The 17505-nt window shown below is 56.2% G+C and overlaps 1 protein-coding gene across 7 annotated transcripts in view; it reads right to left on the reverse strand.

The window, feature by feature from the left end:
• Positions 1 to 1114: 1114 nt before the first annotated feature.
• PFKFB3 (6-phosphofructo-2-kinase/fructose-2,6-biphosphatase 3) overlaps positions 1115 to 17505 on the reverse strand; it is a 101851-nt gene continuing 85460 nt past the window's right edge. For 3 of the 7 annotated variants that reach the window (XM_040248249.1, XM_040248253.1, XM_040248251.1), the window contains exons 6-15: positions 17096 to 17152; positions 14397 to 14521; positions 13721 to 13928; positions 13036 to 13182; positions 12815 to 12919; positions 11206 to 11335; positions 10617 to 10679; positions 10440 to 10504; positions 8607 to 8780; positions 1115 to 3615 (exon numbers count right to left, since the gene is read on the reverse strand). In XM_040248249.1, coding sequence (XP_040104183.1) covers positions 3568 to 3615; positions 8607 to 8780; positions 10440 to 10504; positions 10617 to 10679; positions 11206 to 11335; positions 12815 to 12919; positions 13036 to 13182; positions 13721 to 13928; positions 14397 to 14521; positions 17096 to 17152 — 1122 coding nt within the window. In that variant the 3' untranslated portion in view covers positions 1115 to 3567. Of the gene's footprint in view, positions 3616 to 7072; positions 7096 to 8606; positions 8781 to 10439; positions 10505 to 10616; positions 10680 to 11205; positions 11336 to 12814; positions 12920 to 13035; positions 13183 to 13720; positions 13929 to 14396; positions 14522 to 17095; positions 17153 to 17505 lie in introns of all 7 variants that reach the window. The other 4 variants (XM_040248250.1, XM_040248252.1, XM_040248254.1 and 1 more) reach the window with 2 other exon arrangements.

Below are 17505 nucleotides of genomic sequence, written 5' to 3' on the forward strand. Positions count from 1 at the left end.
GTGCAATTCTATGATTTGATTAGCATTTTCATCCGAAATAGTTGGCCGATTCTCCTGCCACAGCTTATTTAAGTGATTCCAAGTTATGAGCGTCTCCACCGAGCTGGTGGGAAAAGTGGAAAGTTAGCCGAGGGCGAAGTGAGATGAGTATCAGTCTGCCTGGAGGCCCCTCCCCCTGCCCGGTCCGCAGGTGGGAACACCTGGTGTGAACGCAGGCACAGCCCTGCCCTTGAGATGCACGCCACCAGCTGTTTGCTCAGAGGTCACTTTGCTACGGCAGTTTCCTAGACAGGCCCATCCCCGCCCTGACTCCACACCCCATCTCTGACGTGGTGCAATCTGCGGCCTCTTAAAAGCGCTGGTCAGTTTCTCAGAAGGACTTAAGAAAGGTGGAGTCTGGCTTTACCTAGGGAGTTCTGGAATCCAGACCAGGGCTCCCATATTCTCCCCCTGAAGACCTGACCGTGTTGACCACCAGCCAGGCCCCAAAGGGAGCCGGCTGGAGGATAGCTCGACTCCCAGCCCCGCAGGCGAGCAGCTTAACTTGACCTCTCACAGGCTCCACTGTTAACTCCATTACCCTGGCGAGACCAAGAACAGGCAGGGGGAAATTTTATGATGGTTAAACACACAAACCTTAGAGTCCCAGGCACTTGGATTTGAATCCCAGAAATTCGCCCATTATGCAGCCTTGGGGGATGTGACTGACCTTTGCTGAGCCTCAAATTCTTCATCTCCAAAGCAGGAGGACAGAAACAGCCTCCCCTACCCAGGGCACGCAGGATAAGGATCACGGAAGATCATTAAGCCATCTGCACTGCAGCTGTTTGATGGAATGACTTTATCTGCTGCAGGTGAATTTGAAGTCCTAGGGGATTTTTTGGCCAAAAGGTATGTGGGATCTTAGTTCCCCGGATCAGGGCTTCAACCAGTGCCCCCAGTTGTGGCAGCGAGGAATCCCACTCAACCACTGGACCACCAGGGAAGTCCCTGCACGTCCTGGTTAAAGGAAGGTGATGGGGCTGAGTGGCAGAAACTTGGTGGAGTGACCCCCAGTGTCGTTAAAAAGTCTTCCTGTCCCTCCCCCAAAAAGGACCAAGGGGTGCTTCACCTGTGTATTTCAACCAGGTATTTTATTGTTCTGGCAACTGCAAAATATACAAATTTCCAACAGGCTTTCCATTTGAAAGCTGGCACAGCTTCATCCCAGGTAATTAATTCGGACAAATTTATAGAGAACACAGAGAAGTCAGAAGTCACACGTAAAAGGCCCCCAAGCCCACAACCAACAAAACCCAATCTATACAGCTTTCCATCGTCAGGATCCCTTATACATATTAAATAAATAAATAGCACATCTGCTATCAAAATAATAAAAAAATAAATTTCAAGTATTAGAAACGAAAACGTCATTGGCGTGGTTCAAACAGTCTTTCTTCCCCACCCCCAAATGAAGAGCTTTGCCCACAGTCTCAGGAAAGAAGAAGGGGAGGGGCAAGCCCACCCCAAAACGAATAAGCGAAGTTAAAAATATTGGTCCCAGAGGCTTCTGGGGGAGGGGAGTGAGAGCCAGTGGTCAGCGAGGCAGAAGCCCTGCGACTGCGGCTCAGACACAGCCTCTGCCCGCCCCTCCCTCCCTGGAAATCCGGTCTCTGGCCCCAGGACCCCCAGCCTCTGCTCTCTGCCTGTCCCCCACCGTCCCCCCACACTGAGGTTCTCTCTCCACATCAAGGCCCCTGCAAACCAAGGTCCCAGTCAGGCCAGGCCGCCTGTGTAAATGCACTGATTTCGGGCAGTCAGAGGCCAGGGTAAGCATTCAGATCAGCCGTCAAGAGCTGAAATTCAGAGTCCGCTCCAAACACCAGAGGAGGAGCCAGAAGGTGGACGTAAGAGCCATTCTCAGGAGGACAGCAGGCCCCTCATCTAAACACGCACACAGACACACACACACAGACACACGCTCACAGACACACGCTACGACAAGGCAGCAGGAAAGAGGGAGAGTAACATAAGCCCTACACAGGAACGTACAGACAGACATCCTCTTGGGAAGATGGCCAGGGATGGGCGGGTTTGAACAGTTTGATATGAAACCCACACACCTGATTGTAGGGCCTCTGAATCCTGTCCCCACTCCCCACCGAGTCCCAATCAGAGAAACATGCATTTTTCTTCTAAAAGCTCCTCTCAAACAAAAAATACAAATGAAAACAGCTCCTCTCCCCACTCCAGGCTCCAGCTGTCTAAACGGCCCCCCACCCCCGTGACTACTTCACAAGCTAAGAGGGGGAAGGAGCGGGGAAGGCAGGAAGAGAAGGTGACCTTTGGCACCAGGTTCTCAAGATTCTGAAAAGGATCACTGGACAAGATCTTCCTCAGTTCACACCGCTTCTCCTGGGCCTCGACCCCCTCGAGTACCCAGAGGCCCCAGGGGAAGACCAGCAGGCAGAAACTATAGGTGTTCAGAACCATGTGCCCACAGCCTGCTCTGACCGCCCCCCACTAGAAATGCCACAGGTGCCATGAAGAAGGACCAGAACGTCCTCTCCTCCGGACCCGCCAAGGGCAGCGGGTCTCCGCACACACACAGGGCACCACTCCGCATCCTGCGGCCAGCCTCTTGGAGGACGTGGCCACGAGTGAGGCCTGGCTTGGGCCGCACCCAGGAAGCACAGGAGGGGATGAACGTCCCGAAGGAGGGGGCCAGGTCATTGTTCCGCATGCTGTCACCCAGAGTCAGTCTAGCAACAATCCCAATGCTCCCTGCCCAGCCATTTAGGGGTGGGGGTATCCCCTCACCTCCCCAGAGGCACGCCTGGCTCCCACAACCTTCCAAAGCTCCAGCCCCAAGGGCAGAAACCCCGAGCATCTTCAGTTGCCAAAGGTGAGATGTTTCAGGTCACAGTCTCTGCCGTTAAGAAAGTGCACGAGCCAGCAGGCCTGGGAGCCGAGGGAGGAGCTTGCGCTGGGAGGCGAGGCCCCGGGGCTGTTTCAGCAATGTGTTTCCTCCTGCCAGACTGTCTCACGCCCTCCTCAGAGGCAGGACAGACTGGGAAGGGTAGGCGACATGCGGAGGGGCTGCTGCCTGGCTGACCAGCGGGTCCAGCGCGGAGCTCCTCTCTTCAGCTGCAGGACCGGCTCTCCTGGGTGAGCCCCACCCAGCTCAAGCCGTGAGCTTCCCTGCAGGAGGCAACGTCCAGGCCAAGGAGCCTCTTGGAAGTTTTCATTCCCTTGACCCTCAGCGGCTGAGAGCCTGGCCCCTCTTAAGGTTAGGAGTCGAGGACCAGCATCACCCCCAGCAGGGCAGGTACAGAACGAGATGAACAAGCCTGCAGAGAGGCACCCCATCCTGCCTCCTCTGTGCATGGTCCTTCCCGAGCCACTTGGGGTCCACGGGGTGAGCGGCCTGAAGGCTGGGGGAGCAGGGGCAGGCGGGGGCCTGGTCCCTCTGGAGCAGCAGCCCCTCCTCCATGCTGCCCTCTGCCCCGCTCCACTCTGCGAGACGTCCTCGGATCGCTGGCCGTGGGCAGACAGAAGGGCGGGAGCCAGGTGCGGGGAGGGGGGCAGTCAGTGCATCCTGGAGGCGTCCACGCTGCCTGGGGAGCCTTTCATGTTCTGCTCTCGGGAGAGAAGAGGGGGAAGCCGGTTACCATTCCTGTTGACTAGGCTTTGCAAGCAAAGATGAAGTTTGCGACTGAGACGCGGGCCCCCTCTCCCCAACAGCCTGGAGGAGCAGCATCACCAAATACAGTGCGGCCCAGGAACGTGGTGGTGGCTGAGTCTGGGGTCCCATGGGGAGAGGGGCCAGGAAGGGCCCTGATACGCGCCCGGAGGAGGCGGGGAGGGCGCGCAGCTCTTGGGGTCCGAGCTGCTCCCAGGGGCACTAGGTGCGAGCACCTGGGGCCCCTCCAGCTCCTGCCTCTTTAGAGTCCAAGGCTGGGCTTGTCCCAACCCGGGGCACCCGTGCTGGCCTCACTACCAGGCAGGGGCAGTGGGGGGTGGTTAAACCTGGAGAAGCACTAGGACCCTCCTCTCAGCCTGGCCTAAGCGGAGCTGTACCACAGCCCCGGGGACCCGAGACACAGCTGGGATGCCGGAACTCAGGCAAGGAGCTGGGCAGAGAAGACCTGTGCGGGTGAAGCTCTCATCCCGTTCTCATTAAAGCAATCCTGCCCACAAGCCCCGCCCCAAAGGAGCCGGCCAGTACCAAAGCCCCTGAAAAAATCGTTTTCCATCGTCTGGGGGAGAGAGCTGATGTCCACACTGCATGCCCACCCCACACAGCTGTGGGCTCCTAACCCACCCTCCTTAACCTGCCCGGGAGAAAAGGGAAACATAATTTCTAAAAGTGTTCTCCTCCTAGACTGTCTTAGAGAGGCGGCAGGGAAAGTGGAACCCAGGAGGACAGAAACACAAGCACCATCACAGCCCACGCCCCTCCCGCCAGAACCAAGAATGTCAGAAAGAGAGGCGCATCTCAAGGCTGGTGGCACGGAAGCCGGGGCCCCACCTGAGCCCGCTTTCAGCCGGACTCAGGGACCAGGCCACCGACCTCCCGCCCACGAGTGCATCAGACCGCCCCTGTGAGCCGGGCATCTCCAGCAAGGCCCGCGAGGCTCATAACCAGGGAGGACTCGGTCAACCTGTGGGGTCAGGATGGAGGTCCAGCTCCCACCCACCCTGGGACATCACACGCCCGAGGCTGTGGCACCCGCGGATGAAGGTGATGCGATGAGGACACTAGAGACCACAGGCCACGTCATGCGCTCAGCGTGCCTGGGGCTCTGGACACACGGAGACATGGGGGCTGCCTTTTAAAAAACACACATGCTCCGGGGCCTGGGTGAATGAGTTACAGACTTCACAATGGCCAGTCTCCACGCAGACCATGACGCCCCAAGGGCTGAGATGCCATGATGCAGAGAGACGTGGAAGGAACGGAGGCCGGCATGCAGGTAGCGTTTACCTTGCCAAGGTTAGTAAGGAGAGAACTTTGAGAAAATATGACAGACAGTTCGTCTTTCAAGCATAGAAGGGGGAAGGAAGAAACATGTCGGGAAAGAAAAACAAAACATCTTTAGTAGGATTGTCTTTTGAGAGCACATTTGACATTTAAAAGTCGAGGAGGCATGGCAACCCACTCCGCTATTCTCGCCTGGGCAATCCCGTGGACAGGGGAGCCTGGCGGGCTACAGTCTATGGGGTTACAGGAGAGTTGGACACAACTGGGTGACTAAACAACAACACGAATTTGTCAGTTTCTGTTATGTGAGTACTATAAGAAGCTAAATAATTAAACACATTATTTATGACTAAAGATAAAAAAGTCAAGGGTACAGTGTGAAGGCCAAATGGTCTGCCGGCCCCCGGGGAGCGGGCTGCAGGATAGGCGCTGTGTCCCACCTGTCTATCACGAGCCTGCTTTACCAGGACACCAGCATCCTGGGGCCGCCACCCCAAGACTCCAAGGGCACCCCGTCCCCAGGCCCTAAGGACTCCTGCTGCCCACGAGAAGGAACCCCCAGCCTGGGCAGGCCCCCAAAGCACAGGGCACTGAGCCTCCCTCAGGAACAGCTCTTGTCCACCAGGCACCAGCCTCGAGCTAGGTATTTTGCTAAGCGCTACACCCACATTCTCGTCATCAAGACACCTGAACGCTGGCACACCTGCATGGATGCAGAGAACATATTTTCACTGAACTGGAGGGATTCTGACCAAAGGCACCACCAGCCTTAGAAAGAGACAAGTTCTGCCTCAGAGGGTGGCTGAAGGGCCTTCTCCCAGTAGGAAGATGTCCTTTCTGGCAACACCAGGCTGTGGATCAATAGGAAGAGGACACGCACAGATGCAAAACTGTAAGGTTCCAAACCTCTAAGGCTGGTTTTCACACAAGCACATTCGCCCCTGGGGCATTCTATGTGTCAAAGGGGTCACAGACACAGGACTGTTACTCTTACAGACTGACTCCGACAGGCAAGCCCACCGTTAAATAAACACGTCTCAGCCACAGGAAGTGGCTGTAAAACAGAGGCTGCGAGAGCCAGAAAGGAACCCAAACTGCTCTAGGCCTCGCCCCACAGGCTGCAAGCACCAGGTGCCTGGGACGGGCAGGTGAACAGGACCTGGGCAGCTCTGGAAGCCAGCAGAGAGAAAGTAGCCAGCCTTTGGGACTGGAGAGCCATCCAACCACTGGTTCTGCTGAGGGCTGGTGGGGTGACTGTGGGCAAGGCCTCACCCTCATCTGGGAAGCAGGGTCAAGAACTGCCCTGCGACCTCCTGGGGTTATTTTAAGGACTAAAGACTCGGGATGTGTACAAGCTGAAAAGCGATGACGTGTATTTCTGGGCACGTGTATTTCAGGATGTCTGTTGTTAAAATTTTGTGATATAACAGCCTCAGTTCATTCCTGTGGCTCGGGACCACCAGAGCAGAGGAAGCACTGAATTTATCCAGTGGAATTAAAACCAGCGCTGAATTAACCAGAAACTGCAAAGAGACAGCCGCACCCCGTCCTGGACATGACTGTAAAGGCTGAGAGTGTTCTGATCCAGGACAACATGATACGGAGCAGTGGTGTCCAGGCAGACACTCCAGAGCGGGGGTCCCAGAGCCCCTGAAGGTGGGGGATCCCTGCAGGACAGGAGGGGGTGCTCGGGCCCTCCACTGCTCACTGTGCAGGTTAGGCTCTGTGCAAACTTTCCTCTCAAAATGGTAGGGCTCTTGGGGGAAGCCCAGAACATAAAAGACAACATCAATAGGCAGACGCAGCTTCCTGCCAACGTCTGACGCTAAGAGGGAAAAAGCAGACCGATGTCCAGCCACTGAGAACCGGAAATACTGACAGTCAAGCCGCCCCGAGAGGGAGCGAGGAGAAGGTGGCGGTAGCCAGGATGGCCGGAGGACGCACAGAACACCCACTCCCTGCGTCCTGTCCTGAAAATTCACGGACCCTTTCTCCTTCCTCCTTCAGATTTTACAAAAACTGCCGTGACCCTCACCACGTCAACAGGCAGGAGGGCCAAGCTGGCAAGCAGGGAGAAAGAGATGAAATAATTCAGAGAAAAATACTTACAAACAGGCTTTCCCTAGCAAAGGCTGCAGAGAGAAAAGGTGGGAGAGCGTCAGTGAGGGGAAAGGAGAGGGCCTGGGTCACTGGGGACCAGGCATTCTCTGTGGGATGGAGCCCTGGGCACCCCCAGCCTGGCCAGTGGCTTCCAGGTCTGCAACCCCGCAGGACGGGCCCACCCCCCCGACCCCCGTCACCTGGGGCAGGACGGCCTTAAGCGTCACCCAATCCCCGCCCGACAGGTCCCTGCGTCTGTGACTGTGGCCCCTCACCTTCCATCTGTGACCCCACCATTTACACCAACACACAATGTCACTGACATGGCACTTTAGCTCTAAGTTTTCACAAAATCACCGCTGAGGGTAGGCCCGAAAGGACCACTATTAGATGTCTTCCAGCCAGTCTGTCTCCCTCATTTTAAAAAAACAGGGAGACTGAAGGCCAGGGAGGTGACAGAACATGACATAAAACCCCAGAGCTGGCACCAGGGTGGGACACGACCACAGACACACTCAGCATGAGTCTCCCCATGTTCAGCCTGTGGCAGAAGCTGCTGCTCCCCCACTCCACAGATGAGAAAACTGAGGCCTGAAGCAGGCCAATGGCCTGCCCGGGGTGGCACAGCACCGTCACCCCTGCCCCCAACTCCAGGGACACACACAGCACGTTTCCAGACAGCACAAGGTTTAAAGGAGTTTCCAGGAAACTCAGGAAGAGCCTGCGGGCCTTCAAATTCAGCTTGAACTTGAACCCATGATTTCTATGTCAGAGGGTGGCGGTTAGGGGAGACCCCTAGGTGGGACCCAAATCTGTGCCTGGGGACTTCTACATCTCACACCCTGGCCAGGATTCTCGAGTGTTTTTGAGAAAGATAGTGGTTTGCTGGAAACAAATTTTACGGCCCAACAGCCAGCGTCTTTCAGCCTAGCATCACAAAGGATGAAATAATCTAAGAATTAATCTAGTTGGTTTTCTCCTTTGGGGTTTTTTTTTTACTGTTATAAGAGAAAGCGTCTATTCCAGGTCCTTTGGCCCGGGTTCCAGTCTCTCCACACCAGCTCCAGACACATTCTCAGGGCCCCATCTGACAAAGCTTTTCTCTAACAGAGCAATGGCAAGGGAGGAAGTCAGGAAAGATACTTATCATGGGGACAGAAGAGATGTCCCCAGGCCACACAGAAGCCAACAGCCCTCGGCCAGATGGGGGCTAAGCTGGTCCTGAACTGGGGGTTGCCTTCAACTTTTAGAAGAAACTGTCCACGAATGTGAATGGATCACGGACACTGGGCCATCTCTTTGCTTGGCCTGGTTCTGCCCGGGGAAGGCCACCTCCCCGGAAAGGATGTGTCCGTGCAAAGCCAAGGTCTCAAGAATGGATCCGGGGGTTCCACACTCAAAGGGATGGTCCATGTCCTCTCCTCCCAGTCCCCACTCCCAACGCAGGCCTGAGTCTGTGGCCCCTGCCGCCCTGCCGGGCACACTCTCCCCACCCTGCACGCGACTTGACTCAGGAAGGAGAAGGGTGGGGGGGTCAACGCACTTGTCCGGGCAGCTGCGTGGGCACCTCCGGGGGCAGGCAGGTGGGCAGGGCAGCGGAGGTAGAGGCCACATGCTCCTCAAAGCTGTTGATGCGAGGCTTTTTGGTGGGCTCGGGGCTGGCTAGTGGGGTGACACTATTGCGTCTCATGAGCGGGTTAGGTCCCTTCTTTGCATCCTAAGCGAGACAAAGACAAAAGAGAGAAGGCGACAGTTACAAGGAGGGGGGAGGTAAATAAGCCAAAAAAAACCCCCAAATCCGAAACCAAACCAAACACATTTCTCTGCTTCCAGATTTCACTGAGACCACGAGACTGACCACGAAGAACAGCCCTGGACCGCAGGGCCGCCGGCTCGACCCGCATCTCCCACTCAGCAAGAACCAGGGGTGATCTCTCATCCCAAGCCCCTGCCCCGATCATTGCCAGACAACCGCTCGACAGACACAACGTTCGCAAAGCAGGCGAGGAAGAGAGAGTGGGACAGTGATGCGGGACAGTGATGCGGTGATAACACGTGAGAGGCGGGGGAAGACCTGGCTGCAGGCCTCCAGGGACGCAGAGGCAGGGTCCTGGGCTCAAGGCGTGGGCGGCGGGAGGTGTCAGTGCCGGGCCCGCTCCTGCTGACCTCAAGCCGGCATCTTCCCAGTTCCTGCTCCCAGGGAGCACACCCAGCCTCGGACAGGAAACACAGCCTCCACCCCAGCCAGGGGACCACAGACACAGGAAACGCTAGCTTTCTTCCGACCAAGGGACAACTCGATTGGAGTGGGGACCTCCAAGGTCTCCATCAAGCCCCTGCCCTTTTCTGCCCGGCAAAGCTTTCAGGGTCCATCAGAGCCCAGTCCCAGCCCACCCCCATCATCCCACTGTGGGAGGGTCCGGTGGGGAGGCTGCTGCCCCCGAAGGGAAAGCCAATGCCCATCCCGCCACCCCAACTCGGGAGGCGCCACCAGAGCCAAGGCGTGCGGTCCACATTTGTCTTGGTCAACCAGCCGGGCGACTGGAGGCTGGGATTTGAATGCCAAGATCTTCTGGCCACGCTCCATGAGAGCAGGGACAGGAACAAGGGGATGTCAAGCTCAGTGTCAAAGAAAGGGTTGGGTGGATGTTGGCAGAGCACTGCAGTCTGGCCAATGGGATAAAGTAAATTCAAACTTTCTTTCACAAGGTTCCTACGCCTGGGCAGAACTCTGTCCTGTTCCTGGGGGATCCCAGCCAGGCTGACCACCAAATTCCAGACCGCCCCCAGGTGGTGGCGTGTGTGGTCAGGCACTGGGCTTGTCCAGAGAATCATGCATTCCATCCGCCACATCGCTAACTCCCAGTCACAGCTGTGCTTCCCTGGTCTCACCCTCTTCTTCATTCTTTATCATCTTTGTGAGAATTAGAGACGTGAGTGCACGTGGATGACACCGAAATTTGTGGGTCCCACTGCCACCCGGGACTCTGGAACCTGCGATCATTTGGCTTCCCCAGAGGAAAAAGCGACGGTAACCAGACCGTGGTTACATTTAAATGAGGTTCCGCCTCCACACTCATTTCTTGGGTCAAGAGGAAATGGGGGAAGAAGCACAGAAAGAAAGGAAAAGGAGGACGATGCCAAGAAGCCACCAGACAGGCAGGCAGGAAACACACGGAGCCGAGAAAGCGGGGAGGGGGTCGGGGAGGGCAGCCTCGAGGACCACAGGTCCAAACGGAGGCAGGCAGGTGCCACCAACTGACACAGCTTTTGCCAGCCCCGCCACCGCGGGGCGTCCCAGGGGCTGGCGTCCACGGGTCCCTCCCAGACAGACGACACAGCAGGGGTGAGGAGGTGGCCGCGAGCTCACACTCACCTCTGACCTCTCCCGGTGTGTGCTCACGGACTCCACGTTCAGGTAGATGGATTCTACTCGGCAACCTGGGTGAAGGCGGGGACAGGTCGGCTTCGGTTAAAGGGGGACCTGAACTCACAGCCCCGCCCAGCCCACCCTGGGGGACCAGTCTTGGTGGGGCTGGGTCCCCACGCTCACCGTAAGCGATGGGCGTCAGCTTCAAGACAGCATGAAGTGGGCACTTCAGGTAGGGCATCTCCTCTGAAAATGACAGAAGGGCCCATGGTGAGATGGGGGACTGGAGGGTGGCCATGCCCAGGCCCCTCACCAGAGCCTGTGCTGCATGGGGACCGCAGACGCCTGGCTGGGCAGGTGCACACCGCCCCCCACCCCCGACCCAGCACAGGTCCTGCTGCCAGCAACACCCTTCTAAGACACCCAGAAGAGCACGATCAGAGCTAAACCAAAGCCTCACACAATGAGCTGGAGTAAGAGCGTCATTCCCCAAACACTTTAGGAGTCAGGATCCCGCTGGCCCGCAGGCAGACACACAAGTGTTTAGAGGTTGCTAGGCTGGGAGGCCCTTAGACGTGGGTTGCCCCTTTCCCAAAGACCCACAGCCCCTGAGATGCGGGGAGACAGGGAGGCTGGGTTTCTTGAGGCTGTTAAGCCCACCCAGCTTCAAACTGCTCTGATATCCCCAGGGGCCCTGCCTCCTCGTGGAGGGGCTGGGACCAGCTCCCAAACCCGCCCTCCATCAGGAGAGGGTGCGCTGTGGACCAGGCACCTGCGCTCTTGTCCAGGAAGTAGGCCAGGAGGCAGCGCAGGACGGCCTGGTGGCAGATGACCAGCACGTTCTCCTGCCGCTCCAGTTCCATGATGACCGGCTCCAAACGCTGCACCAGGTCCTGGTAGGACTGCACGGCGGAGGGAGAAGGGGACACTGAGCTGGAGGAGAAACCGGGCGCCCCCGGCCCCGCCCCGCCCATTGTTATAAACCAAGGGCCACGCCGGGCACCCCCCGGCCACGCCCCGCCCATTGGTATAAACCAGAGACCACGCTGGGCACTCCCGGCCACGCCCCGCCCATTGTTATAAACCAGGGACCACGCTGGGCAACCCCCGGCCACGCCCCGCCCATTGTTATAAACCAGAGACCACGCCGGGCACCCCTCCCCCGCCACGCCCCTCCCATTGTTATAAACCAGGGACCATGCTGGGCACCCCGGGCCATGGCCTCCTGTCGTTATAAACCAGGGACCATGCCGTCCGTCCTGCATCAGCCCACCACCCGCGTGCTGGTCCTGCATCCATCCCGGGCCGGGGGACCCACACCACTGCCCTCTCCCTGCTCCTTCCTGATCCCCACCCTGCCCCGGGAAACGGAGCCCCAACACACAGCACAGCACAAAGGAGCCTGAACACACTACACGGAGTGACGTCTGAGCGTGTGATTCCATTGATGTGAAACGTCCAGAGCAGACAACTCCAGAGACAGAACACACTCAAAGAAGCCACGGGCGGGGGGACGGGAACTGGGACTGACTGCTGACAGGCTGGGGGTCTCTTCTGGGGCAGTGGGGAAATGTTCTAGAATTAGTGATGATGGCTGCACAATACTGTGACTATACAAACAAACCCACTGATGTGTACTTTGGCTAAAACAGTGACTTTTATATGATAGGAACTTTATCTCAGTAGGAGAAAACTGAAAAAGAAGAGGTGAGCCTGTGACTTTCAAGACCACCATGACCCCTGGTCCCTCTCTCACTAAGGAGGTCCCAGGGAATGAGACCAGGGACAGTGCCCTGGGCTCCCGGGAACTGACGCGTGACAAACGCTGAGCAGCAGGACCACAGACAGGAAGGACCCCTGCGAGGTGTCACCAGGCCAAGCCTTCCACAGACTCCAGAGCTCCGCCTGCACGGGACCCTCGGTGCAGAGCTCCAGGCAGCTGCTGGCTCAGCCCGAGGGCCTGCAGGGCCCAGGGGTCCCTCTGCTAGCATCCGTGGAGCCGGCACAAGGGACTTGCTGAACGCCTGCCATGATGCCCACAGTCAGCAGGGTTCCTGCGTCCAGCGCATCAGCAGCCAGGACTGTTTCCCTTTCCTGAACTGTCATTTCCGTCACTGGGGAAACACCTCTGTCCCAGCTGCTGGGAAACAGCGGTGCTTCCCTTGGAGCTGTGTGAGTGGGAGGACTCTGTTCAGCGGCGGATGGGCGAGGAGGAGCATGGGGCAGCTCAGCAGGGCGGACGCACAGGCCCTTCCTCCGCGGAGCCGCTCAGCCCCTCTGCGTCCCTGGCCTCGCCGGGTACCGTGGCCTCGGCAGAACCAGCGCTAGCTCCTCAGCCACAGCCCCACGGCCCGCCCGCCAGCAGCCCAGAGCGCACGCACCTCCCCGGTGGGGTAGCGGTAGTAGTACTTGTCCTGCTCACGCAGCGCGTACTCCTCAGGGTAGGTGTCCTTGATCTCCTCGTAGGTCATCTCCTCACACACGCCCTGCGGGCACAGGCGGAGGTCGCTCGAGGGCGCAGCCCGCAGCCGCCGAGCCGGCCAGCATGGGAGGCTCGAGGGTCTGCACAGCGCCTCGGGCAGAGGCCCCGGCGGGCACTCACCGCGTCGATCTCGTTGAGGGCCTTCCACTGCTCGTAGGGCAGCTGCAGGGCCTCGGCCGTCTGGATGGTGCTCTTCAGCTGGCTGGTCCACACCCTGAGGTCCTTCAGGTTCTGCTCCTCCACGAACTTGCTCAGGGCGTTGGCGAACTGGGGGGATGGGGTGAGAGGGGCGCGCTGGGTCACAGGCTCCACCGGTCTGGGAGAGCAGAACCGAGCCCCTCCAGGAGGGCGAGGCTGTCCTCACTGCTGGGGGAAGGGGTCCCTGGGAGCAGCCCTGCACACACACCCTCCCCTCAGGCGCGCACACGTGTACACGTGTGAGTCAGTGTCTGATCGGCATACGCAGACACACACAGGGACTCGCACACGTACACAGAAGGGCACTGATGCATACATGAGGACACACACATACACAGAGGAACACACAGACACACACAGGGACACAGACACACAGAGGAACAGACAGACACAGGAACACGCACCTGTACACACAAGGACACAGGTATACACACAAGGGCACATACAGACACACAGAGGAACACACTCAGACACAAGGACACGTGTACACACAAGGACACATAGACACATATGCAGAGGAACACACGCATATACACAAGGGCACAGGTATGTACACAAGGACACATACGCCCAGGGACGCTTCCCGCCCAGCCCCTGCTCCCCCTACCTTCCTGCCCCGGCTGGACAAGCCCGAGTCGCCCCCGATCTTGCCCTGGAGGTTGTGCTCGCTCTCGCCGTGCCGGCACAGGTAGATGGTGCGGGGCTGCACGTGGATGTTCATCAGGTAGTACACGATCCGGCTCTGGATGTGATCCTGCACGCGGTTCACCAGGAAGCGCCGGCCCACATCGATCACCTTAATCAGCGACAGGTCCCTGCAGGGGGGTCAGCCCGTCAGACGCGCAGCCCAGCCCTGCCAGGCAGACTCGGCCTCCACCACACCACAGCGTCAGCTCCAGGGGGGCACAGACCAAGCCTTTCTGCTCCGAGAGTCGGGGGGTCTGAGTCTGCAATTCCCACAGCAGAGTGGGGCTAGAGGGCCTCCCAGAGGATAGGAGAGAGAAAAGCAAGAGAATTGAAAGGAAAATAAGCGGAAAGAGCAAAGGACAGAGAGAGACGGGGCCCAGAAACTCACTTTGCACACTCGTGCAGCAGCAGCAACAGCACGCAGTGTCTATGATAGTTACACCGAATCGATCACCAAGGATATTTTTTTTGAGATATTTAAAAACAGAATTTATAAAAGTCTCCAGGAGCAAACACTTCATGGGAATATTATTCATCAGGAATAATATTCACAGCTCTGAAACAGGTGGTTCAGACAGTCACTGCTCAGGAATTACCTGTCACATTTATCAGGGTCGAGGGGCTGGTAACTGGCCTCATAGCAGTTAATTCTCTTCATGAAGTCGTCCATAGCTTCTGCGGAGTTGCAATCTTTGTAATCCGGGCTGGAGATTTTCACTTCCTGTAACACCACAAAGAGGCAGCTGATGAATCACGCTGGAGGGCTTTCTGCTTAGAATGAGCAGGATTTGGGGCTTGCAAACTGGGAAAGGCATGGACGAGCTCAGAATGATGATGACCCGACCCAGAGTTCTAAGAGGAAAAACAAAAAGAGATATGGCTGAGCGTTGAGTCACAGCCTGATGATTCCATGGGGAGGGCACTCATGGTAAGGCAAGGACAGGAAACCCAAGAGGATTCTTTTTAAGATTTTTTTTTTTTTTAATGCAGACCATTTTTAAAGTCTTTACTGAATTTGTGACCATTTGCTTCTGTTTTATGTTTTGGTTTTCTGTCCGGGATTTCGGATCTTAGGTCCCCAACCAGGGAACGAACCCACTTTCCCTGCATTGGAAGGCGAAGTCTTACCCACTGGACTGCCAGGGAAGTCCTATCCCAGGTGGATTCTAATAAATCCCTCTGAATGGGCCCCGATTCAGGATCAATCCAGTAGCCAGGTCACCACTAGACAACCTGGTCTTCAGTCTCACTGAGTCCTACATAAGCACCCATGACAGGAGGCTGCCTGTCAGCAAAGGTGCCCCAAGGGGTGCTGGCAGTGCCCCGTCACTGTGGGTACCCTCCTGGTGGAATCATCAGGTTCTTCCTGCACTGCCCACAGGCAGGGTGGTACCCCCTTGTCATTGGGCCCCAACGGATGCTTCTCTACCTGGTCCCGACCAAGGCTCACTTTCATGGGACAGAGATAGAGGAGAAATGCCCCTCGGGCCCACCGTCCTCTAAAACTGAACAAGCCTGAGAAACTGGCAGATTTCGGGGGAACTCAGAATCCATTCACACGTGCTCTTTTCTTCCTCAACAATGACCACAGCCAACAAAGAGAGGTGGGCACACTGCGAAAATCCACCTTCAGCGGGGAGTTCGTGTTTCATGGGGGCACTGTTTTAGTCCAGGAAGAGGAAAAAGTTCTGCAAGTGGACAGTGGGGATGGTTTCCCAACAGGGTGAATGTGCCGAGTGTCACAGAACTGAACACTTAAAAACGGTCAAAGTGGTAACCTTTTTTATTAGGTTGGCCAAAAAATTCATTCAGGTGTTTCCATATGATATTACAGGAAAATCTGAAAAGCGTTTTTGGCCAACCCAAAGTTATGCATGGAGAAGGAAATGGCAACCCACTCCAGTATTCTTGCCTGGAGAATCCCATGGACAGAGGAGCCTGGAAGGCTACAGTCCATGGGGTCTCAAGAGTTGGACATGCGATTTAAGAGATTAAACCACCACCACCAAAGTTATGTATATTTTAGCATAATTAAAAAAAAACAAACTTGGTTCACAGATCTCTTTCTCCAACACAGCCTCTCACATAAAAAGCATGAGAGAAAAGTCTAAATACTGCTAAGCAGCTCTAAGGCGTCATCAGAGAAAGAGATTTCTGAACACAGAGGGTTGGGGAACAGGGATCCAAGGATTCATCGAGGACAAGATAGTGCTTGAGCTTCTGGCCATGTGAGTGTCAACTGCTCACCAGGGAAACAGACAATCCTGCAGCTGCGCTCTGCTTCCCTACCCAGTGGAAATGTAGAACCAAACCAAAGAAATACAGCAAAAGCCTTTGTTTAGCCCAAGGCAACTTGTATTTCCTCATACTTTGAGCCTCCTCCTTTGGGGTCACTGAAACCAATCTGGACTGATTTTTCTACCATTTCAATAGCCCTTCCTGAAATATGAACTCATCTCTGAGAAATGCATGCAAATATTCCCACTGCCTTGGAGCAAAGACCCACCACCAAAAACTAACAAACTCTCAGCATTCCTTTGAAGGACACACACTATATGGCCAAAGTCTGGCACTCCCTGTAGAAGGATCCAACCAGCTTTTTGCTATAGGTAACATCTTACTCGGACGTATTTAAGCTGGAGAGAAAGTGACCTACAACAAGAGAAGGGGACTTCCGGTGAAGTTTTCATGATAACCTTTTCTGTTTACAGTTTATTGTTATCAAGTACAATTTAAGAAGACATCAAATTAAGCTGCCAAGTACCCTCAATTTACCCAGGTAACCCTCCCCTTGACACAGGGAGAGAAGCAGGAAGACAGTTTTACCACTCCCATTTTTCCCAAATTTGGGAATTCTGCCCTCTGTCTGCAGGGTCCTATAGGTTGCTGTCAACACATGCCCATGCTTACCTACTGGGAAAACTTACCAGCAAGAGACCAGCCTCCTGTCTCCATTTCCATCCTCCGCCCTAAGCAGCCCCCTCACCCCCCAGCGGCCAAGGATACTGCCACCAAAACAGTTTTCCCACCAAAACTGAGGTCCTCGACTTCTCTCTTACGTCCAACAAAGAAAGCTTTCTGCCAACCACCTGAAGGGCCTTGCTAAGATCAATTCCGGGTCGCAGAATGTGTTTCTAAGTTAACTACTGCTCTGCACTTCTGACCCGCCTGATTCCCCCCAAGATGATTGATTCCTCCACCATCTGGCAGAGCCAGCTCATTCTCGAAGTTCTACGGCTTCTCCTGGCTAACCCAGTCACCCTGTTCTCAGACTGTCACACTCTGGGGGTCTTACCATGATGTTGGAGGCAACGACTGTAGGGTCATCGCACACAGACTCAATGAAAAACACCTGGAAGGAAACAAGGCAGAAACGTTAGGAAACAGCAAACACGCTAACACAAAGGGCCAACTTTGGGATCGCTGTGACATCACCGCCACACTGGAGCAGGGAGGACCCCACACACAAACGCCCAAATACACAAAAAAGATCCAGCCATCAGCCTCTGCCCCCACCAAGAGAGGATGCTCCCCTCCCCAGTCTCAGGAACCCCTTAGAGCCCCCACCAGGAAAGCCCAATCTGTAGGCAACAACTCCCAGGCAGCAGCAGGCGAAGCCCAAGTGTGGAGCTCAGGTGCTCCAGACAAGGAACCAGTCGATCCCTGCGGGACCCCCTTGCTCCTGAGTGCACCGGGCCAAGACGA

This window comes from Oryx dammah, unplaced genomic scaffold (genome assembly GCF_014754425.2).
Source record: "Oryx dammah isolate SB20612 unplaced genomic scaffold, SCBI_Odam_1.1 HiC_scaffold_10, whole genome shotgun sequence".
NCBI classification, from domain to species: Eukaryota; Metazoa; Chordata; class Mammalia; order Artiodactyla; family Bovidae; genus Oryx; species Oryx dammah.